Source organism: Urocampus carinirostris, chromosome 1 (genome assembly GCF_059441175.1).
Source record: "Urocampus carinirostris isolate Australia breed hairy pipefish chromosome 1, RoL_Ucar_1.0, whole genome shotgun sequence".
Taxonomy (NCBI): Eukaryota; Metazoa; Chordata; class Actinopteri; order Syngnathiformes; family Syngnathidae; genus Urocampus; species Urocampus carinirostris.
The window spans coordinates 7566332-7592461 of record NC_142349.1 but is presented as its reverse complement, the minus strand read 5'-3'; the positions used below and the strand labels follow the sequence as shown (position 1 = coordinate 7592461).

General features: G+C 38.3%; 1 protein-coding gene and 1 pseudogene across 2 annotated transcripts in view; both read left to right on the top strand.

Annotated features, from left to right (window-relative positions):
* Window positions 1–26130, top strand: part of grin2aa (glutamate receptor, ionotropic, N-methyl D-aspartate 2A, a) — a 224903-nt gene that overhangs the window by 134066 nt on the left and 64707 nt on the right. For both annotated transcript variants that reach the window (XM_088353451.1, XM_088353379.1), the window contains 2 exons: window positions 9223–9389; window positions 17244–17672. In XM_088353451.1, the coding sequence (XP_088209577.1) occupies window positions 9223–9389; window positions 17244–17672 (596 nt within the window). The remainder of the gene's footprint in view (window positions 1–9222; window positions 9390–17243; window positions 17673–26130) is intronic.
* LOC148373381 (U2 spliceosomal RNA) lies at window positions 23324–23470 on the top strand (annotated as a pseudogene).

Sequence of the window (26130 nt, the reverse complement as noted above, 5' to 3'; positions counted from 1 at the left end):
TTCCAAAAGTGAGTATAAAACAAAACATGGATTGGTTTCTCCGAAATACAATGGTCAACAATCCTGCACTGGTTGGTTGTCTCCAGCAGCCTTTAAAAGCAGCTGACTTGATCGAAGGCGGCTGCAGCTACCCTGATTGCAAACCTCCAACCGGTGCTGGTCAAGGTTGAACGTTGCCCCAGGAATAAGGATGAGGGACAGGGATCTTGGTCAGAACGTGGCACAACAACTACTCTAATTCAACTTGCCAAACAGTCGCGGAGCTATGGTAACTGAAAGAGCGCTTGGAAAACGGGGGTGTCGATGCCCCTATCGCAATAAGAGGGTTACACATTTCCCCAAAAGGAGTAGGGTGAAGCCTAAACTTTTAAGTACATATCCCTTTTTTCAGTCTTTCCTTGCAAGAAATACATTAAAAAAACAAAACAAGAAAACGGAAGTTTACCCTACAAAGACAATTTTTAAAACAAATAAAAATATCCATCCACCTGCATTAACTTTTCTCATTAGTCGCGGGAGTGCTGGAGCCCATCCCAGCTGTCTCCGGGCAGTGGGCAGGGGACACCCTGAACTGGTTGCCAGCCAATCACAGAGTACACAAAGACAGACAACTCGCTCACACAGTCACATCTAGAAAACAATTCAGACTGGCCAATTACATTGACATGCATGTTTTTGGAAAGTGGGAGGAAACCGGAGAGCCTGGAAGAAAGCCACAAAAGCACAGGGAGAGCATCAACCCATGACCTTAGAACTGTGCTGCAAATGCGCCAACCACTAAGCTGCTGTGCCGCCAAATAAAATATATTTAACAAATAAAAGTACTGTTTTATAAAGATCTTTTTTTCAATCATTTTTTTCTAATAATCTGTCTTGATCCCTTATCTTGTTTTTTTGCAATACCCCACTAGAATAAAAATGACATTTTGTATGTGAAACTGAATCAAACAAAAGGGTCCGTAGGAAAATAGTCATAGTCAGCTACCAAGGCCTTCTGGTGATTTTTTTCCCCTTAATAAAATCCTCTCTGAGACAGTTGGTTTTGTAAAGATCTCATGTTTCAATGTCCTTATTGTCAGGTGCGGCTCATGTATGTAAAACATGTTTGTTTTTTGTTTTTTTGCCTTTAACTATGTAATGGTTGCGGCTTAAAACCAGGTGCACTCTATAGTCAAAATTTTACGGTATATAAACATTTCATCTGGTTTAAAACAAACAAGCAAACATACATATTAGCCACCAAAACATTCTACACATGGCTTGAACCTAAACTAAAGTAACAAGGAGCCTGCCCACTTCTTTTTGTGAGTTTTTTTGTGTACTGAAAAACCAAAGCGGCCCTCTGGTATCGGCATAATGGTGTGGCGACATACAACACCAAATCGATATTGTGGAATGAATGCTATACTGTTTTTAGAATATAATACAATTGTCTTTCTCGTCATTGAGATTAACATGGTGAAACATTGCTGAGCTAGGAATTTAGACATGGCACTCCAGGGAAAACCTGTAATAAACAGTTTAAGGAGGAAAATAAAACAAATGACTTTCGGAAATTATAGGAAGGAAAAATGTTTGCAATGTTGTACCTGGCGACTGGCCCGAGTCATAATAACAAAGCAAGAAAAAACAATAGTGCATCACATAACATTCGAAAGCGACCAAAATGATCAAATAAGTCGCGAGATATACTGTATATCTTCACAGTTTTGCATGCCTGTTTATGGTGGTGATGGCCATGGGAAAAAAACTTTGAGCCTGTTCGTCCTTGTTTTAAAGCCAGTGTCTATATACCAGTTGATTACTATACAGTTTTACAGGTGTGCCAAATAATAACATTAATAATTGCTTAATAATAATAATAATGATTAATAATACACTCTGCTTCTATCTTTTCTTGACTTAAACTAATTTAATTCACTGCATTTATACATTATTTTAAACATGTAGTGCAGGATTAAGTAGGAGACACATTAACATAGAGCGAGATACCGAGGCAGGAGCTAGGAATTGATAATTGGGTACAGAGCAAAAAGGAAAGTAGGACACGAAACCTTCAAATGAAATCGCAAAGAAAGAAGCAGCAAGCAAAAGGAGGCGTTGCTGGAGGATGAGATTAGGAGCGTGAGAGCGCAAAGGCAGCTAAAATGAAGAGAATAATTATGACGCTCGCTGCTGCGGTTGCTGGCAACAGGAAAACTTTCTCATTGATGACTGGGTAATAATGATAGTCTGTCCGGCTATCCGTATGTCCGCCTGTCCCTTCATCCACCCGTAATCCAGTGATAACAGAATTCAGAACCGCAGAACTTCGATACTGCCGCGCTAATCACATATCCACTGTGGCAACTTGGAAATTGAATTAATAACTGAGATTGCCTCAATCGTTTCGTTAAACTCTCTTGTTGGTCTTGCATCTCTCTGCTGCCAATCTGATGAATAATGCAACACAAATGTACTCCCTCTTAGGAACATAGTGACCAAATATATGTTTGACAAAGGAAAAATTGTACACACTCGAGACTTTGCAGACAATCCAGCAATGCATTTATGCTGTTATTGTAGTTCCCCTAAAATGTGAGTGTATTGCATGGCACCGTCACACCCACTGAGGTACTTTTCTAAATGAAAGTTGTAATGAGTCCTATAAACATTATATTTTAGTTGGAGGAAAATTTACTCCAAAAGGAAACATAGAGCACTCTATAGTAAAGAAAACTTGTTTGATTTGACTTGCACTTTAATTTTAGAGTACAGTAACAATAGACTTAACATGTAAATGTTTTAATGATTAGACTTTCAGAGCCCTGTCAAATATAACTTAACTCTGACTTTTATTCGAGTGACAGTCTTAAAGTAGTACATTTTCAAACATGTGAATGCATTTAAAGTTCATAGTGAACAACTTAGTTTTCGTTAACTTGTGTACAATGTCAACAATGAAAACAATATTAATGGTACCAATGTGGAAATCAACAGAGTAAAAAAGTGTTTGCACAGACAGACTCAACCAAAAATAATTCTGGCGATCCAGCGAACCATTTATGTGGGCTATTCGTACTTGGTTCAGGTTAACATCAACCCAAATTATTTACTTTTATTTTTTTGTACCTGTTTGTGGGTTATGCTTATCTACAAGCGATTATACCCTCCCACTAGGGGAATATGGCTCCGGTATATATATATATATATATATATATATATATATATATATATATATATATATATATATATATATATATATATATATATATATATATATATATTGCCCTGCAATTGGCTGGCAACCAATTCAGGGTGTCCCCTGCCCACTGCCCGGAGATGGCTGGGATGGGCTCCAGCCCCCCCGCGACCCTAATGAGGATAAGCGGTACGGCTGATGAGATGAGATGAGATGAGATATATATATATATATATATATATATATATATATATATATATATATATATATATATTGTGGTACAAAAAGCTTTGGGTGCACAGACTGTATTTACATAATAAAAGACAATTCTTACATTAAATTTGTATTTCAACGAAAATGTTCAAATTTTCATATTGCCTCAGTTGTAAGCAAACTACATTTTATTGTGTGTTTCTGTGTTTCTTCTCGTATTTAAGTACACGTCTGTGTTGAGGTGTATTTTATTGGGCTAATCCAGGGGTTGACTACCCAAAATTTTGGAAGAAAGTCTTGTGAAATATGGGAAAAATAACCAAATCTACAGATCTCTTTAGTAACCTGATTTTTGGGCTAACTGCAAAGCCCTTGTTGAATGTCGACAATGATGAATTGTTAAAAGTCTTAACCGAGTGCAGCAATGTAATGGCTTTAACAGATGGTTTGGGACTGTGCAGGAGTGCATACTTTGGATCAGGGACAGGGTGAAAAAAAAACCAGACCTCCTGGACAGTGAGTTAACGAAACCAAAGAAAGGAACTGGGAGGAAAATATTGGACTTATTAGAGTGGGAAAGTGAGGCAAACGCAGTGACAAAGATATAGGAAGGGATAGCGAGAGAGAGAGGGATGATGTTATTTTGTCAGTCTTTCCCCCTGGGGGGCTTAGCTGCTTGTAAAAAAGTCTTGACAGAGAAACAATTACACACACACACACACACAAGGATGCACACACAGTAATGTATAGTGTTGCCCCTATACTATGTTACCTTCCCTCTCAGTGTTTAGGCCATAGAAATGAGCGGTCTAAAATACTTCCCTGTGACACAACAAAGGGCGAGGGTAAAATATGTATGTAACAATAGAAGCACTCTTTGTTAGCTCACCAATTTGGAACCTACTCGAAGAAACGTTTTATGGTCGGGGTGGGTGGATCGATCCAAATACTGATATCATCGATAATAAGCACTTGGACCGGATCAATACTAGTATACTGGGATTAATACTTCCCCGCTCCACCAATTGCCTCAAATTGTCCCTTCGGTAAGTGCAGTCCTTCTCTCTCACCGAGCACACACGGTTATTGCCTGTTTGCGTTACTGGCAGGCACACTTTTAGTACCTTTTCCTACCTGGCCTGCTGCTGCATCCTGTCTGCTAGGCAGAAGAGAGGGCTAAATTGACACAGTCACCCTTATCAGAAGCTACATATGACAGAAGAAAGCAGGAAGCACAGCATGGTGAGATTTTTTTTGTTTTTCCAAAACAGATAAAGACAATGCTGAGTGTCTTTTGCTTGGTAAAGTGGTCCACTACTTTGCACATTTACACAAACGCATGAAATGAATTCACACTACAGAGAGCAACAAGCTTCAACCAAAACTGTAAACATGTTACTGTTCTTGAACAAAAAGCTGTAAATCTGTTGTCACTATGGCAAAGAGCCATTGGGCGTTAAACTGTTGTGATATATATGTTGTTTGACTCTCTTGTATTTTGCTCTGTTGTTGTAGAAGTAATATATTTTTTATTCTGTTAAAATGTTTTCGATTGTATCGATTACAATATTTACACTTTCTGACTTTATTCCTAAAATGTCTCATTAATGCAATTTATAGTTCACACGTTAAAATTGATATATTTGAATTTTTGTTACATTGCCGCTTTTCTATGTGACATACTGTACGTGGTTTTTGTTCTGAAACAGTTGCAATAAAAATATTCATATTCATTTTCTAAGGCTGTTAAAGTTTAAAGCAGTTTTTTAATTAAAAAAAAAACATTTGAGTTCCTTAAATCTAGTGTTAGGTTTATCGTGAATAAAAACCCAACTCAAGGGGAAGGGTTTAATTATTCAATGATCACGACATTTCCAAGCAAAAAGTATCAGTTTCAGACCGGTATTGACTACCATATAATTACTTGGATTTGATAATCCTAAAATTTCCAGTATCTCCCACTCCTATTGAATGAACACACTGAATTTATTGAGGACAGCAAATGTTAACTGAGATTTTAATGGAAAATGCAAATGAAATGTAGCACATTTTTATGGTAGCAGTAATAGGCACATTATTTTAAAACTCTCTACAGGGCTCTCATACTGCAAAAAAACAAAAAGTACCGGATTTTTTTTTTCATTTGGTTACTGTTTTAACTATAACTGTTTTTTGTATTATTAATGAATCATGTTCATTTACTGCTAATTACATTTGATTATGCTTGTTGCCAAACATACACAAAGTACAATGTGCAACACCTTGTTTACATTCTGTTTTGTTTAACTTAACACCATACAAATTAAAAGATACAGATGATAATGTATTTTTCGTGTTAATAATTTGAATGTATTATCTAAACAGCATGTCGTTTTGTATTCTTGGGCTTGGGTGACTCTGAGCACTGGCCATTTGGTATTTTATCTCCCATGTTCGCTCACAGAAATGCCCAACTCAATTGTTTTACCCAAGCTATTTGTAGCCCTGTCTGGTTATATTTAGAAAACCGCCAAAGAGGATTTTTGTTTATTTATTCTTTGTCAGACTACTAAACCTCTCCTCCAGTGGACTCTCCCGTAGTTTCAAGCTCAACATGTACAAAATGTAGCAGGTTGTTTGTGCCACTATTGAAGCTGTGCAAGTGTAGATATCCCCTTACCTTTCATGACAATTTCTTGGTTTCTGGTGTAGTGTACATGTCTGCACAATTCAGGTTACATACATACTCCTGGGATAGGACATAGATCGAGTCTGAGTTAAGAATCCTAAAGTGAAAGTAATACTGTATAGAAGGTGGCAAAAACCTATGGTACTTAATGCATTCTGAGCTCCTGGCACCCCAGCTTAAAGCATGACATACCAAAATAGTTTATAGTAAATACTACTTATATGTAATTTATGTGTTTAAGATCAAATACTATCATAGATGAATGTACACTTTAAGGAAAAATACAATTGTATTCACCATGGTGACCTAGGCTGGTATAGTAAAGTTAATGGGTGGATGGAGAGATGGAAGGGGTGGCAGATTTAAAACAAAACTGATTTTATAATATATTATTGTGAGTATTTTCATGTCTTTAGAATACTTTTCTTTATTTAAGTGTTTGCTAATTATCGATAATGTTTCCAATTGTCTATTGGTAACTGTAACCATGATTTAGTAAGCTTGTTGCTAACTTCTTCTTTACTCATTATCTCAAGTTTGTTCTCCCTTGTCATCCTCCTCTTGCTTAACCCTTTACCGCCATTGCCGGTCTTAGAAACCATAGCCTAACAAAGTACAGTTTGTTAAACTAAATTGTGAAGTGAATAGAGAGAGAGAGAATTTGAGTTTAGTGGGGTGGCTTTTTGTAAGAATTAGGTATTGTACGTAATCCAAACCTGTCCCCCTATGGGATTTTATTTTTTTTACTTGAATCAAATGTGACTGGAAATATCTGTCTATGGTAAAACAAATGTTGGGGTTGCTTTAAAAGCAATGACCAATACGGTTTCACAAAATTCACTCTCATAAGAATTAGCAAGGGTGATTTATAAAAACTTGGTCCATCACCTGCTGCAAGGTGTAACAACTCTAACTAGCTCAAACTGAATCAAAACATTATTGTAAATATATTCAAGTGAAGAGGGCACCATGGAAACAAGAACATGAAATATAATTTTGAATTTCAATATTTGCTTAGCTTTTTGGCAAGCATTCCAAAGATAGTAATTTCAACAGAAAAATAGGAAACATTGTTTATTTATTTTGGAAAATTCACAGCGTACTCCGCCTGAAAGCACAGAACTGGACAACGAGAGGCCACGTGACAACATCCATTGCTTGTATCATCAAAAGTAACCAGAGTACCAATTATTTTCAAATAATGCCATGCCCCATCCCTACTCCAATTGCTACTAAATGTAATTGTTCTTTTTTTTTATTGTCAATGTAGAGTCTTTGCTGATAGGCACAGGAAAGAAAAGCTACTGGATTAGTCCTAGTGGTCATGAGTTATACAATGAATAGAGTGAAACACCAGAGTTAAAATTAATTCAAACAAAAGCTGGCAATTTAATGAGCAATGGACAAGACAAGAGGCGACTTTTGATATAAATTTTAATCTTATTTGGTTTAAGGTGCTACATGAGAAATCATGAATCTGGTTATCCTTGGATTGTTAACCTTTTATTTGTCTATTTCAGTTTGATAACTGGTCTTCAACTCTAATTTCGGTCTATAACCTATTATGAGTCGTAAAAAGTACATTTATCCACACTGATAGGCTTTTAGATTCAACTTAAATCTGATACGTGTCAGATTGTACAGTCACACAATAAAACATTTCAAATGATAATCCAAAGGAATGACAAGAGGGTTAATTGAATAAGCAAAGAAAACACAATCCAGAGGCTTTCCAATTCAGGGAATCTCAAATCATGAATCATGAGTACGGCTGGTTTCTCAAAGTTTTTAAGTCCACATTCAACATCAAAGGAACAATCCAATTATGCAGTTATTGTTAAAACTTACATTACATCATACAAAAACAATATTTCAAAACATTGAATATATTGCTGGGATGCTATATAAGAGTTTAAATAATTTATGATGCCTTGCTCATGGCCACCTCCTATGCAAACCATCATTAGGTTGACCAATCTATCCAATTGTCCAACAGTTACTTCTGTTAATTTGATTTAGCATGCTAACGGGGAGAAAAACAAATAACTCAGAATACTGACTATTTACTAACTATTTGCAAAGGCATAGTATTTTAAACAATCAAAGCATTTTCATGTAAATACATATTTTTCAGAAAATGTTTGTATATCTCCTTGCTTGTCTCAAGTTAGTGTCACATGGCTGCAAACTATGAGAGCATTGACTACCGCCATGATGAAGACAGGAAGTGACACGTCTTACAGCATGACCTCCCTGCTTTGCCACCATGCAACGGCGTTAGCTACTTTGGATTCTATGCCTTTACCTAATAAAAAGCGTGCACGCACACAACATTTCACATGAATGGAGAAAAAAGCATGTCTTGATATAGCGGACGCAATAAAACATGCACAATTAGTATAAAACAGTGACTACACAGTCCATAGTTCAGAGGGCATAATGGCATGGGGGCTAGGCAAGCAAATGCTTGGTCATGCATAGACTGCAGCACAACTTTCGCATGGTTACGTGTGCAGTCCGCTGCTGCACTCCGTGTAAATGGGTCTGTTTGTCAAGTCCAACATAGACAGACAGACAGACAGACATATAGATAGATGTATGTGTTTTTACTGAAATGTGGTACATACGGACACAATTGTAGTAAATTGTGAACTCCCGTTGTCTCTTGTTATCTTCGTCCCGTATCACTTGGTGTCAGAATCCTCACACAAATGAGTCACATGAATGGAGTTAATTTGCTCTTGGCCGCTAGTGCTTGTCAGCACGGTCCAATCAAATCTTTGAATACATTAAACGGGGATGCAATCCAGAGTTGGGTTTAATGGAGTGTTTTTTTTAAGCGAGTCAGCGCGAAGGGAAGGCCTTGTCTCGCGTCTGACAGACCTCTGCAGCCTGCCTGCACTGCGTCAGTCCAATTTGGGCTTAATTGAATTATTCAGAGGCGCTCACCCGTACACCAGATTGCCGCGCTTGCTCTGTACTGCTTAATATGTGTAAGTGTGGGTGTGTATAGTCAACCCACTCTAAAAGAATTATCATAATGTTTTAAAAAGTATATATGCATGCATATATTTGTTGCAACTTATAAAATCCTGTTAGAGTCATGGCCTCATAGTTCAACCACCAACTTCTCAATGCTGTCTTTTCCTTTCGTTTTCAGGATGTGAAGTCAACATTCTTCCAGTTTGGAGCTTCCATCCAGCAGGAAGCGTTGCTGATGTTGAACATCATGGAGGAGTACGACTGGCACATCTTTTCCATTGTTACGTCAAAGTTCCCGGGCTACCAAGAGTTCATCAACATTTTAAAAACTACTGTCGACAACAGGTACAATCCCTTTTATTGTATCTAAAATAATCTGCTCATTATGTGCATATTCATGGTCGGGTTTCAAAAAGGCTTCAGATGCAATAGCAGGGGCAAGGAGGAAGTGGTGTGTCAAAAAATGATTCATTAAAAAGAAATCCCAAAGGTCCTAAGAAACACAGGAATGAAATGTCAAAGAAAAACACGAAACCATTAACATTTTTTTTAATTTAATAAGAACTATTTACACATACAAGTCAAGTCAAGTCACATTTATTTATATAGCCCTTAATCACAAAAAATGTCTCAAAGGACTGCAGAGGATTACAATGACACAATTACCTGATCTTAAACCAACATGCAGGCAAGGAACAACTCAAAACCTCAGCGTGAAAAAAGAGAAACCTTGAGAAAGGACCTAACAAGTGGTAATCCCCCTTCCAGGATGACAAGGGCAAATCACAATTAGCATTACTATACACAAGCATAGTAAACACTAGGTAACATGTTGAATAAATTTATACATTAATGAGACAATGTGCAAAACTTGGGTACGACGCGACTGGCTGAGGGTGTCAATTGGTAAGCAATATTGACATTAAGCTTCTCATAGGCAGCAGTAGCTCAGGAGGTGAAGCGCTCGGCCTGGGATCAAGACGTCGCAGGTTCGATTCCCGGCTCCATCTGTTCTTGTCGATGTGTCTGAAGCACATTGTACAGTGCTTCGGGCCCTGACTTTCACATATATGTTTTACAATACATTTTGAACAGCAAAAACAAACCCTTTAAACCCAAATGTTTTCACAAAATAAAACCCAAAAGCCTAGAAAAAGCCACACAAATGAAGACCGGTTTTGTTTTTATTATTGCTCGCCCTGACGTGGTTTTACACAGATGCAATTTCATACGGAAATGGAACGGTTCCACCAAAATCAGCATAAAATTGACTTATCAGTATAGCATGTGTGTGCTTGCTGCCTATCCAAGACAGCTAACAACTGCTTGGAGGTTCGACAAATTAGACTGCCAAAAGTGAATCCTAAAACATTTATAATACTGGCTTTGCACCAACAGCACAACACTTTAACATACTTAAATGCCTAAAGACCGATTTCATTACCTGTTGTACCTCTATGTTTTCATCCAATAACTGCTTGAAAAATAAACAAAAAGATAAGGGGAAGTAATGCTGTAAATGTTGGTATTGATGCTATCCAAACAAATATATGGTAATATCAATTGCTAGAGATCTAATACCTGGACTTTTTCCTTAAAAAATCATATTTTTTTTAATATTTACCTCTTCCTGCTTGAGTTAGTTTATAATCACAAAAAACACAGCACAAAGAGCATTATTATTATCTGCACGGCTTATCCTCAGTAAAGTTAGGGTGGTGCTGGAGCCCATCCCCAGCTATCATCGAGCAGTGGGCAGGGGACACCCTGAACTGGTCGCCGGCCAGTCGCAGCGCACACAAAAACATAGAACTAACTTGTTCATTCACATCTAGGGACAATTTGGAACAGCCAATTAACCTGACATGCATGTTTTTGGTACGTGGGAGAAAATGGGAGTGCCCTTGCAAGCACGGGAAGAACATGCAAACTCTGCAAAGGACACCTGTTAGCTGGATTTGATCCGAAGTACACGTCGCGCTACGCGTCCCATTTGTGCATTTTACCTTTTAGCCAGGGGCAGGCACATAGATTTGGCCCTATCTTTTCTCTGGCAACCAGGATGTAGCAGCAGGCCAGATAGAGAGAGGTGCTGAAAGTGTAACTGTCAGTCACATATTCAAGCATAAACTTTGAGAGTGGCCGAGTCCGCTGTTTGAGAGAGAGAAGGGCGGCGCTATCTACATAGAGAAACAGCACATTGAAGAATTTGGTGGAGGAGCAAAGTATCCATCCCAGGGCGATAATATCGATCCAATCCAAGTACTTACCTCGGATCGATGATTTGAAGATTCTGATCGATCCGCCCAGCCAAAAACGTGTGAGCGCCTTCTTTTCGAAAACTCAGTTTTTGTCGTGTAATCTAATCCGTCTTCACAGCCCATGTCCCTGCGGTGAATGAAGTTGTTTACTGTCTTGCCGACTTACCGCACTCAGTGTTTGGCCTTGAATGTTTCATCCAAGCTCCTCATATTGGTTTCAAATGCTGCACCCCACGAGGATTTAAGCAGCACTCTTGAAATTAATGTGGATGACAGTTTGCTTTAGTACTCCCGCAGCTTTGCTGTCTTGCACACCTCTAGGTCATTTTGACTGATGCTGTTGTCAAACGCTTAACAGGGCAGCAGCCCATAATATTTAGCTGCGGGTCAAATAAACGCTTCAGCAATTTGAAGATGATGGTGAGGGCGATTTGCTTGTGAATCTGCGTTGAGCCAACTTCAGCTATTTGACGTATATTGGGCAGCTTTTCAGCTAACAGAGTGCCGTTGGTTAACCGAATGAATTGTTTACCTGAAGTCACATGAAGTAGATCAGGGGTCACCAACCTCTCTCAAGCTAAGAGCTACCTTTTGTTACTTATTAGCGGATAGGGTAGCATAGTTTAATATGAGCTTTTAAAATAACAACTATTCATGTTATTACTTTGTTTTTACTAATTTATTACCAGATTAATTAATGGAAGTAGGGATAAAAAGACTATTTCAACCACAAAAAAAATAAATAATTAAAAATAACAATCAGGAGTTCTGATGAGTTGTTATCAGAACAAGTCTGTGGGCAACTCAGCTGTCCTTAGGGGGCACGCTGTTATAATTAAAATAATACAATTATGATTCTAATATTGTGACTCCAATGATAATATCAATTCCGTGTACATTTTAGAATTTAAAATGATTGTGACAAAAAATAATATAATTTACTCAGGACAGCTGCATACCAATGGGAAACATACATTTTCCAAAAACATTTACAATTGTTTAGTATTAGAAAATTAAAGTGACCCATTTCTTGTTTTTTTAAAACTTTTTCATGAATACATTATTATATAAAGCAAGTATTTATTATATCAATGGGGCAGTGTGTATTATTTTGCGTATCCTAGTGGTAAAAAAATCATCATTCATTAAATATAAGCATAAATACATACACTATCAAAGGGTTTCTATGGCTTAATACAAGTTAAATTCAAGACATTTAAAGACTTTTAATGCCTTTTGAAATCAGATACAAGACCAAGTCAACCACATTTTGTTCATTCCGCTATACGATATTGCCACAAAATTAAATCGGTGAATCATTAAAAACGACAATTGATCAATGTTACTAAATATTTTTAGTTTAAACAAATATGAAGCTTATTAATGTTTTCTCATTCTTTAGATGTTTTAAAAATCTGATTTGAGACATTTTATGCCAAGTAAGTATGAATTTAATGCATTTTAAGACTTTTTTAAAGGATCTGCGGGGACCATGTTTCATATAAATTTGCATTTCTCAAAAACTCATGTCAAAAAAATGTGCATTTATTTTACATGACATTAGCCTCAACCAGATAGAGCTGACATACAGATAATGTCCGGCATCTTGCAACTACGGGTACCGAAAGACCTCAAAAAGGCTAGGCAAAAAAATGTGAAGTAAAATGATGCAGTTAGGTAAGGTTAGGTCTCCTTAATATGTATGCATTAACCTTTGTGCTTTTAGCACACGTTTTTGGTTCAAATAAGATGCACTATGTGTTTAAGTTATCTATGTGAAAATTTAGACATACATACCAATTTGTATGTATTCATTTTAAAAAAAATCGCAATTTCAGTCTGTGTTCGACTCAATACTCCGTCCATTGTCTGCTGAGAATATACCTGCATGGCAATTTAGAGTGAAAATCGAATATTTCTTCCCATTTGCTGATGACCTTAATGTTAATAATTGATCATTAACCAAGATGGAATCTTTTACATGCACAGCCTTAATTAACCGTCAATTTTCCCATGTCGCCGGCTGCCCGGCCCGCTGGGGCTCAGTCATGGACAGACGGCTTTGATAGCAAAGGACCTCCATCATTTCAAGTGAGAGGAAAGTGGGCCAGGCAGCTCAGTGAGTCAAGGCTGAGCTGGCAGATGTTATGTTGTTCTCAGGAGCCCACATCAAATGCAACCTCGATACTGTCCATGATGAGGTTTACCAGTAAAGAAGCAGGATACATGAATTGACAGAAATAATCTATGTCATGAAAGGGAAATGATTTAAAGGGACAGTTTGCAATATTTGACCGCCAGATTAGTGCAGTGTGACTGAAAACCAAAGCGCACCATTTTTCTTCTCAATTTTTGCCCACCATTTCGCAAATACATTTTAAATAAGGAAGAAAAAAGAGACAAAAACAAATAAAAAGAAAGATGAAGAAAAAAGACAAAGGCAAAAAAAGAAACAGAAAAAAATAAAAAGCTTAAGAAAATGAAAACATGAATATTAAAAGAGAACAGAAAAATCGAAGAAGAAAAAGGGACAAATGTGAGAACGGAAATAGAAATACAGAAATAAAAAAATGAAATCGTGTAAAAAAGAAAGGGATAAAAATTAAAAGAAACATTATGAAAAATGAAAACACTGAAACGAAAAATGAAAATGATGAAACAATTAACAATAAAGAAAAAGAAGAGAAGAAATAGACATATAAAGATAGAAAGATTAGATAAAAATTAGATAAGAATAATTAAAAAAGAGAAAAAGGATAAGAAAAAATGTGAAAAATGAAATAAATGGTAAAGAAAAAAGAGAGAAAAAGACATATTTTTCTTCTTCATCCTTAGAGGCAAGACAGCTGACAAATATGTCAGATACCTCTAAGTAAGGCTCAAGTAATGTAAAATAAATGCATTTATATGATAGTTCATGTATCTTGTGTGTTCTTTAAATCAATTTTGTTCTGCTATTGAATGCATGAAGTTGTTTTCCCACTAGGAGGTGATTAAAATTGCACATTGTCCCAATGAAGGGTCAACAATGAGGGATTTTTTTTGCAGCTGGAGGATAAAATTCAAATTTAATTTCCATCTATTTCCACTGCTTTCTTACAAATTGTTATTTACCCATTGTGTCCTTAATTACATCAGTGCCAATCTTTTCCATCCATCAGTGATGGAGTTTCCTTTGTGTTAGTAAATGTGAAAATAATTATTTCGGACAGATTTTGAAAAAAAAAGAAAAAAAAGAAAAACAACAAACATATAAGGAAGATTAATGATCTTATCAGTCTTATCTTGCAGGACATTTAATAAGTACGTGTTACTTCTCAATTGAGATGAAGTTGTAATGATAAAGATATTAAAGGAGACGCTATCTCGAGTATGTAGTCCTTTAAAGTGGAGTGAGACATTACATTCGGCTGTTTAAACTTTTTTGGTAGACCACTCTGCCTTGAAGAAAAAAAAACTGACCTTATTGAACTTTTCATTTTAAATGCGTATGTATGAGGCTGCTGCCATGCCACATTTTAGAGCAAGAGTCTCCAACCTTTCCCAAGCCGAGAGCTACTTTTTGTTACTAATTAGCGCCAAAAGGCAGCCGGTTTGAGATGTATTTTGAAGATTGCATTTATCATGTTGTTACTATGTTGTTACTATGTCATTACCAGGTTAATTAATGGAAGTAAGGTTAAACAGACTCAGTCAACGAGTAAAACAAATTATTTTACCAAAAATCACAATAGCCCAGCACTGGTGAGCTATTTTCAGAACGGATCAGTGGGCACCTAAAGTGTCCTTTGGAGGCACCACGTTGGAGACCACTGTTTTAGACTATTGGTGCACACGTCATCGGAAGCGATACAGGTATTGGCCACAGTCAGGAACTGAATGCTTACTTAGCACCCTCGCCTAACACGCGAAAGGTTTCGAGACTGGGTGGAAACATAAGTTGGCATGGAGAGGGATGGGCACCACCCGGCTGTACTTTCTAAAGACACACCACAGGAAATAGTGCCAATAGACCCGAGTAGTTCAGGTATGCAACTAACCAACCGAAAAACAGTATACTTAGTCGTATACATTTACTATTAATTACTGTATATATGACTTGAAGGAATTTTGTAGTATGGGGATGATCTTTGTTCTGGGGTAAATTATATTTCAGATGTAACACTGGTATGCAGTGTTTGATTCTGTATTGAAGAGAACTTAAAACATGAGTAATTGTTTCAATCTAAGTCTAGAAAAAAAGTGGAACTGAACATCGCTCCATGTTTTTACCTGCTGAGGAGTACAAATGCTACTGCGATACAGTGACTTTTTCTTTTTTAATGCGTTTACCCCCCACTACTTACAGTCCACATTAGCTATTAACCTTTATCTTTGGGAAGCATGTATTAGCTTTTCCTCATAAGCAAAATACAACGATATGGTTTTAATTGTCAAATTATGAATAACTCATAGAAAGACTAAATTTATTGAATGAACTCCAATGTCAAAGAATAGCAATGTTTTCCTTTGTACAATTGTGATCAGGTCGTGTAGAACAATAATCTGTAACAATTACTAGTTACTTCATTCAAAAATTATATCAGTACCCCTCATATGATTTCTGAAAACAAATACTAGTTTTTTCTGATAGTAGATATCTAGTGCCAATTCACCGTAAACACTCAAATAGAACCCAACTGTTTTAAACTGCTTTACAAAAGCTACATAATGAAATAAATTGAAGAAAACATGTAAACTAGCCTGTGGTGGCAGTGAACTCTTCGTATTTATTTGCTTGTGCAATATTGCGAGACAGCCAACAAGCACTGAGCCGAGACACTCCATATCCATTTTGTTTCTCTCATATTTCAATTTTGGGTACTGTTCAATGTGTTTTCTTTTTTCTCCAAGCATGGTGCGTTGCAAATATAAATACAAAAAAAAATTAAAATCAGCATGGTTTAACCGTAAGTGCACCTGTATAAGATATGCCGCCTCCCCACGTGCTTTTACTGGTGACACCCAACCAAATATGTGCAAATGAACTGGCCCCGATTTCAGTATTTAATTTTCTAGTTTTAAAAGCAGTTAAGATACTGTAGGGAGAGATTCGGCTGCCATATACAACGTGCTTATGAGGGTGCCACCATAACTGTATTTAGTTGTACTTTGTAGGTAAATATAAACATACCCTACACTTTAGAGAATGTTGCTGGTGGATTGAGGGTTGTTGTCACAAGCCATTAACGGAGACAGGAACCAGTAGCATTCGTCCACTCAGTTTCATTGATAACGAGAGAGAGCAGTGCTTGCTTCCACGATCCGTAATCGTAGGCGGCAGGGATACTGGTCACTAGCTGGGACGGGAGAGCAAGGTCGGTATCGAGTCCAGAAAAGAGGTCGGCAACAGGTATCAGGCAGGAAACAGGGCAAAACAGGTCGGTGGCCGGGATGGCATATCAGGGCAGAAACGGTTCCAAAAACAGGTCGGCAACAGGTATCAGGCAGGAGAAAACAGGGCAGGAAAATGTCGGAAGGTATGAGCTTGCCTAGCTGGGAGCGTAGGTTCCCAACGGTCTGACGGGGGTTTAAAAAGAGTCTCTGAACCAATCAGCGCTCAGGGCTGTGTGCGCCAATTGGGCAGTCACAGGTGCCCTGAATCAACAATAATGACAGTTGTGACAAAGTGAATGACACATGATATTTTCAGCGTAAGAGCCCACCGTAATTCAAGATCTGTGTTTGATAAGTAGAGGGAAAATGCAGTAAGGCACCATGTGTTAATGACTGATATACAAAATTTTATCAATAACGTATTAGAGTAGTTGTTCCCAAGAAAAGATGTTCCCTTTTAAGAACACGTTTTCTCATAACGCATTAGTCCCAAAATTGGTCCTGATATTAACCTGAAGTTCACATCAGACTATGATTCTTTAAATGTTCCTGCTATTTGCAGTTTTGTCGGCTGGGACCTGCAGAATATCATCACTCTGGACGCAGTGGAGGAAGACAGCCGCTCTCAAATCATGCTGAAGAAGGTCCAATCACCAGTGGTTGTGCTCTACTGCTCCAAGGACGAAGCCGTCTACATCCTGGAGGAGGCTCGCTCACTGGGCCTCACGGGCTTCGGTTATATCTGGATCGTACCATCTCTGACCACCGGCAACCCGGAAATAACGCCGGAAGAGTTCCCATCAGGAATGATTTCGGTCTCCTACGATGACTGGGATTATCCGCTGGAGGCGCGTGTGCGAGACGGCTTGGGAATCATTACTTCAGCAGCGGCGGCAATGCTGGACGAGTACGGTGACATCCCTGAAGCTCGGACGTCCTGTTACGGACAGATGGAAAAGACCAGTAAACTGCCACCTAGCGCACTCCACAAGTAAGTGATGTCATTACAAGCTAATTAGCACTGCAAGATATGCGGTACAAAATTCCTAAATTTATTTAGAATGGGTCCCTCTAATAGTTCAAAGACTCCCTCACCTTTTAGTGTGTAACGTCGAGTTATGTGAAACGGGGAAATCAAGGTAAAAGACTTATAATATGGCAGCAAATATGACAGAACTGAGTTGTTAATGTATTTACAAAATTCATTGCAGAGCTTTGATGTCGTGTCTGTCAAACCCTCCTTGAAGACAATCTGCAGATCTCTGGATTATAAAATATGGTTGATATCGTAGCTAGCATTCAGTTCTTTCTTTTTCCTCCAAGAAGTATGCTTTTTGAATGCCCTCACAAGAGAAATGTTAAAATCATAAACATGGGTAACTTAGTTTATCTAGGAATTAAGCTTGTAACTCATTGTCCCATATTGAATGCATGTTTCTTATTGAAAAGTTGAATGCAGGCACTTTTCTCTTGTATACAGCTTTTTGACTTTGAGACCTTTAACATTGAACTTTTTAGCACCAATATTTTGCTATACAGTATTTGGGATATGTGTATTTGTCAAAAACCCTGAAAACACTGAAAAGTAAAACAAATGGTGGTCTTAATCAAGTAGGGTTCGGTACACAGGAAGTCAGGTAGCAGGTCTAAGACCTTGGAGAGGGGTTGTTGTTCCAGAAAATCTAAAAAGTGAGGTCTCCAGTCTAAAAGGTTGCCAGGGGATACTCGTGATCCAGAAGAGCAAGCAAGGGTCCGGTACACTGGACTTACAAGACACTTAGTTAAGAGTGCCTGGAACGTGAATGGAAGCCAAGGAGGCAGAGTGTTTAAATAGTGACGAGGGAGGGTTGTGATAGGAGGGAAAGCAAGACAAGTTACCGGGGCTGTGAGAAAGCAAATAGAACATGAAAGTGAGGGACCAAATAAAGTATAATTCAGAGAGAGAGAGAGAGAGAGAGAGAGAGAGAGAGAGAGAGAGAGAGAGAGAGAGAGAGAGAGAGAGAGAGAGAGAGAGAGAGAGAGAGAGAGAGAGAGAGAGAGAGAGAGAGAGAGAGTCAGACTGGTAAGGAACCTGAGTAAAGGATTGTGACAGTACCGTATCTTTCTTTTTTCCATTGCCTATCCCTGTACGGTCTTTGGAAATTATAATGTAAATTTGGACTAGGTCAGGGTACAATCAACAAACCAGATTGTGTTGGGTCCATCTAGTCCTCCTTGCTAATTATAGAATGTTCTGCCCAGTTTAAGTGGAGCATAGCAAGACGAAACAAGGGGACTCAAACAAGCACCAGTGCTCAAAGGGAAGAGGGAGCGTGGGAGTGAGCAAGAGAAAACGAGGTTGACAAAGAGGTGAACGAGAGTTGAGGATGAAGTTTTAGTTTTAGGCATCGAAAGAGAGGGGGTGATGTGAAGCAATAGATATGAAGGGGTCGCAGTGGGATGCCGTGCTCCAAAACTGAAAAACTGAAGAGACCCTTGCTTGATCTAATCCTCTAATTCTCCCCTCTTTATTTCCCCTCATCTCGCTTACATGTGTGCCTACCCCCTCCGAACCTTTCTTTTTTGTAGCTGTGCCAGTTGTCTCCTTTATGAGAACACACTAAAATACCACATGTTCAAAATCTACTGTATACACCACATTTTTGGCACTCTGAGGCGCACACCGAAAGATAAAAACCTAAATTCTGTTATATATATATTTTCAAATACAGGGCGCATCGGATTATAAAGTGCATTAAATAAAAACTACTTTAAAAAAAAAAAAATAGTTTTTGGTCCTATTTTTGACATACATAAGGCGCACCGGATTAAAGGGGGTTCAATGGGAACGTTGACAAAACAGTCAGATGATTCAGTCAAACTGATTACCCCCTTAACATTCCCAAAGCTTGCAAAGAAGCAAATACGTGTCGTAGACACGTGCGGATGCGGTGTCCGTACGATGTCACTCAAATGCATCGTTTCAAATATCATTCGGAAGGTTAAAGTCTTGGGATTCAAGAAATTCCAAACATTTCTTAGTTTATATTTTCTTTTCCGCTCGCAACTTTACTGTGCATATGACAATAAACACTTGGAATTGAGTTGAATTCACTCAACTCATCACAGCAACATCAAGATCGTTCTAAAACAAGATACCGGGAACATATAAAGCCGCATAGCTCACCTAAGTTCTCACGTTCAATAATGATACGCAATCATGGTCTTCTTACAACCATGAGTGAAGTAAATCCAGGAGAGTAGAATATTTACAAATACAGACTAATGAAACATGTTTCTTTATGGCGTACTTTAGCAAGCTTGCTAAGCTTGCTACGCCATTGCTAAACTCGGCCAATTGCAGGGTTTGTTTTGGCCATCTAGCCAATCCGAGGCTCCGAATAACTTCAGCCAATAGCGGTCGATTTAATGGATGATTGACACATCTTTTTCGGACAATTGCAGGATTTGTTTCGGCCCTCTAGCCAATCCGAGGCTCCGAATAACTTCAGCCAATAGTGATCGATTTAACGGATGATTGACACATCTTTCTCGGCCAATTGCAGGGTTTGTTTCGGCCCTCTAGCCTATCCGAGGCTCCGAATAACTTTAGCCAATAGCGATCGATTCAAATGATGATTGACACATTGGTTAGCCAATGAAACGCCGGTATATAAATCCCAGCATACACCGCGGACTACTCCACGTTCGGGGGAAAATCGAGTCGGCGGCTGTTGCGTAAGTTGCGAGACCTTGCAAATTTAATATTGAGCCATATATAAGGCGCACTGTATTATAAGGCGCATGGTCAGCTTTTGAAAAAAATTAAGACTTTTAGGTGCGCCTTATAGTGCGGAAAATGCGGTACATCTAATCTCATCATCACACTATTTTTAGTCACTCCCCAAAATTGTTAATCTTATTATTGAGCCGGGCTGCAAAAATATTTTCAGACATTAAAGCGGTCTATGGCACAGCTGAGTTGCAAAGTCTTTACGAAGCGCAAGGGATTCAGAACTGAATTAGAAGAAAGGCATTGTGGGAAGTAGTTTAATCGTACTGAAAGATACAATTGACGGCTGCACATATTCAAAACATTTGTCACTTACAATGCTAAATTTTAGGTGAGATAAAGGGACACAACACTCCCTCTACTCTAACATACTCTATCTGGCGACGTGACTAAAATAGTATAATAATGAGCTAAGACCTATCGCTTTTTCATGAGTCGTCTGTATTATTAGTGGTTTAGTGAACAGAGATAGATAGATAGATAGATAGATAGATAGATAGATAGATAGATAGATAGATAGATAGATAGATAGATAGATAGATAGATAGATAGATAGATAGATAGATAGATAGATAGATAGATAGATAGATAGATAGATAGATAGATAGATAGATAGATAGATAGATAGATAGATAGATAGATAGATAGATAGATAGATAGATAGATAGATAGATAGATAGATAGATAGATAGATAGATAGATAGATAGATAGATACTTTATTCATCCCCGAAGGGAAATTCACATTTCCAGCAGCATCCCTGAGCTGAGAACAATACAATAATAAAGCGAAAAGAATACAATATACAAATACCCAGTGTGACGTGCAAATATGTATCAGGTGCTCTCCCTGCAGCAATCCAGGTTGGAATTCCGTCACATCGTATAGTAGGCAAATGCAAACAACCATCCATATTTCTAACTGCATGCCAGTTAGGATTCAGTACTCCTACCATTGTTACTGTATTGTTCTGGTTTGATCTCCTTTGCCACCATTGTTTTGCAGTTGTGGTCTGCAATAGAATGAACCAATCAATATTTGCCAAAAATATGGTAACACATTTCTAATTGTGTCCTCATATAAGGTACGTGTTCAATGTTCAGGCCAATTTGGGGTTTTAGGGTGTGCCTTGTAGTCCGTAAAATGTGCTACATTAAGTGCCAACTTACAATAATAAGTTGACTTTAAAAAAAGTGAAAAATTTCCAGCAAAGCATGGTTTATTGCATCAAAGAGGGAAATGGGAGCGATCCAAATGCCGTAAATCAGAGCCAGCTGACTCTATTTCCATCATGCTCAGCGGCCTCGGGTTGTCTCCCAGGTGATGAGGGGCCACAGATGGCTCTGTCTGGTTGAGAGAGCTCAGCCAATGAGCCCCTGTGACCTGGACTTGAGAAACATGATTGGTCAGGCCGAGGTCAACTCTGCCAGACATTTAAAGTTGTCAGTACGTCAGTTGCCAGTGGGAGAGATAAGGAGTGTGAGGGCACACAGTTTTTATATTGGGCTGCTGTCATGCAGACATGTTCAGCTAATGGTTACACTGATTACTTTATGATTTGGCTAGATATCTGAGGGCAGTTCTATAATGCTCAAAGTTACGATTAAAGTGGAAGAAGGTAATCAAAGTATGGGTTTAAAAATAGATGCAGCGTAAATTAAATGTTCATTGTAAAGGATATATGAGATTACCAACCCCAAATCATATATGCAGTTTGTTTGGGTTAAATATATCACTTATTAAATATACTGTACATAATATAATCGAGTCAAGTCATGTTTATTTGTATAGCCCTTAAGGCCCGGTCACACAGCCTTTCACGGGCGTATCGAGGCTGAATCGCGGCCAGAAATTTCTGCCCGTGAAGCAGACGCTGTTGGACGCTTTGAGACGAGATACAGCCGTGCTTTACACGCGGTAAGAAATTCACACGCGGTCGGCCGCGCGAAAAAGTTTTGCGCTGCTCAAAACTTTAGACCAAGGGTAACCGCGGGCGGCACACGTGGTACACACGAGGTAAAGATGCGGTACGAACGTGCTAGGACGTGCTACGGCCGCGGCCAAGACGTGGTTACACGCGGGTAGGACGCAAAATTTTAGCAGGTAATCACGGGTGGAGCACGGTCATAGCATGTTTGTTCTGCGCCTGTATCGCGGTGTTATCACGTGCATTAGCGTGTGCACCGCGTGTAAGCACGGTCAAACGCGATGCAGCCGCGGTTACCCGTGATAAGGACGCGGAACAGTCGCCGGCGTCTGTTTCGCGGGCATACCACGAGTAAACAACGGGTTTAGCCAATTTTGCACATTTTCCACCACGTCTGCTTCACAGGCAGAAATTTCTGGCCGTGATTCAGCCTCGATACGCCCGAGAAAGGCTGTGTGACCGGGCCTTTAATCACAAAGACTCTCAAAGGGCTGATGTATTGGTAGTTAAATTGGGTTTTAAGTCAAAGAATATGTATATCACTTATAAAGTGCATCACCCCCCAAAAATAGTTTTTTTGTCACATTCATTCATACATAAGCCGCACCGGACTATAAGGCGCATGAAATTGAGACACCTGTCAGAGCTACTCTGTGTATCTGTGTATAACTGTTGGTCTTTATACACTTATGGTATATAATAATGCAATGATGGATCCGCTGATAAATGTCGCTTGCTAAAATAACAAGACTTTGTTTGCAACAGGAATCAAACTAAAGTAGTGGTTGTAAAAGGGCAGATAATTTGCCGCATAGATCATAGCTATTTGATTCGAATCAGGCTTTCTGGCACCTTGAGTAAAAGTAGTTTGATAATGAGATAATCCTTAATGCCTCATCATATGACCTCTGTAACTCTGGGGGTAAAGTGATGACACTCAGTCCGTCACTACCTTGAACTGTGGTTCGAGAATTGGACCGAGCCATAATGTTTAGTTGATTTTTGCATTTGGGAGATGGAATAAGAGCTCGCTCTGTCCACTCCACGCATCGGCCTGGTATAGCAGTACCTCCGGGAACGGTGCATTCGCACTGATCACTGCTTGGCCTTGTGGCTAGGACCTTGACTGAGCCTCTTGGCTAGGAGCAAGTGTCTCGGCCTCTTGGTTTTGTAGTGTATTATGATTTGACCGATAACAGATAATGGATAATTGATAAAGAATATAGAACAATAATCCTCTACAACCCCCCCACACCTTGAATATATTGTTTTGTAAATTAGATCAGTGTTGAATTTTGATGCTCGATCCAAAAACAACTGTAAAGTATCACAGATCTTTAGTTACCAAATGGATTTCCAAACCTATCCACTGTGTCCTGTGAAGCAAATACACCAAGGGGCACTTTTGAAGTCCTGGCCAGATCGGGGTCTTTAGATATGGTTCACAGTCCATAAAATATGGTTATTATGTTGGAACTCTTTTTTAAGAAAATTACATCAATATTCATGAATACTTTTTTTGTTTTTACAAAAATGGAGGCGTTAATTCCGCAAAAATGATCCAATTAAGTGTTACAAAAAATAATTTGAATGCAGTGATTATATCAAAAGGTTGTGCATAGAAAAAATCACTTTGTTTAATTATATTGCTGGACAGCAACAAAATTAAACAAAAAATAAGGTTGCATGCCTAATGGATAATGCCTTATTCATTTTTACCTTTAATTGAATATTATTTGTTTTTAATTACATACATTGACTCATTTCTTTTTTTTATGTTTGTAAATGCAATATACATCCAATAGTAACATTTGTGTGGAAATAGTGTGCTCTCTTATTATTGTTTTAGTTTCAGAGAAAGTAAACATAAATGTTACTCCAAGTTATCCGATCCAAAAGTAAGTTATCTTCAGTATTCGTGAAAATGTATTTTATAGATAAACAATGTGTTTTGTTACGTGCCTTCCACTGGGGAAAAAAAAATAATATACATTGAATAGCCACCATATTTTTAGTTGTTAGTAAGTGAAGTTAAAGGGCATTCTTACATCATAAAAAATGTACAGCAAAGACCACTAGCCACCGGCACACCCTTAGCCACTGTCAATTTTACTCTGTATTAAATATTCTTTGTGCATGAGTGGATTTTTGTGGCGTCCATACTCATACACATTCATGCCCACTAACCGCTGAAGAGAAAGCGCTGTCTTGACAAATTTGCAGTGGACCACTCACTTTATTGTGGAGAACACATTTATTTCAAATACTTCAACATGTATCATACTTGTCAGTAAGTGTCTGTGGGGACAAAAAGGCATCGCACTCACCTAGTTTTGTAACAGGTAATTTCAGTTTGTGAGAAAATCTCGCTGAACACACGCACTCACAGTCAGCTGTTTTGTTAAAGATTAGGGCTTTACTACAATGTGATGGAGGGGTGTAGGGGTGAAACATCACATGTTGTCACACTAAGTGTATAGAAAAATAGCTTTGCTTGTTGTATCGAGGGTGGTTGTAAACTGTACAGAGACCCAGGAATTGTATCAGACACGATGTCGCACGATTTCAATTTGTTCAAAAACTTAGATCATGTGGTCGGTTAACCTAAATATGAATTTAAATAAAGGTTGTTTTGGTGGTTTTGTTTTCTTTTAGTCTTTAGTTTTCGCGTGGTGGTGGAAACTGCATAGAGATCCAGGCATTTTGTGAGACAGATATGTCTTAACTAGCAATTATAAAGGCAAAAAAGAAACTATTTTTAGGCTCCAATAACACAGTCTAGTAAAATCAAGTGTCATTAGTTTTTATAGCCCTTAATCACAAAAAAGTCTTAACAGGCTGCACAAACCACCATTAGAACATCCCCTCATCTAAAATGTACACGAGGGCAAGGTAAAACCAAGAAATCGCACATGAGGAAATCCCTCTTGCAGGATGACCGAAACACTGAATTCACGGTCAACATCAACATTGAATATAAGTGATAACAGGAATTGTTCAAAACGTCCATTTGATTGCAACGACGAGCTTCCTGTCTCCAAATCTTGACCGGTGCAGGAAGTTAGGTGGAATCATGCAAACCTTTGTATTTCAGCAAAGTTCCAGCATTCTTTTGAAATGCTGCACAGTTCTACAGACTGCAAAATAAATAACATTGTAACAGTATGTGTACAAATAATAATAAAGTGGATGAGTTGGTTGAGACGACTTCTTCAAAAGTTCAGTTTTATTATCTAATTATGCATGTATGGCAGTGATTTTACTGCCACAGAGACCGCAGGTAACTCCAAATAAAAGAAAGAGCAGGTGGCACTGAATCTTTCTTAAGTCAATAAATCATATCAACAGCAAGTGTGTGAGTGTGCAACGGATCATTATAAAGAAAGGAGACACTCCCACATCCAACTGAATATAATGAAGAGCTTGACAGCAGGATCATGCAACGAGGAGGGGCTTTATACAATAAGCTATAGCTTACTCTTAAACATTGGTCAATCATATGTATTCATTGTGGCTCGGCAAGTGATGACTGTTAACATGTATCACTTTATTTTGATGCAAAACCTTGGAGGTCTTTACTTCCATGAATTGCAATAATGCTTTCAAGATTTATAAATGGAAAAATTATCCCAAATGCTTTGTCCATTCAAACTAACTGAATTGTTTACAGTTTAGTAAAACTAAGTTAGGAGAGAAGACATCAAGGAACTTGATTTCAAAAGAAAACAGTGAAGGATTGGACAAAAAAATC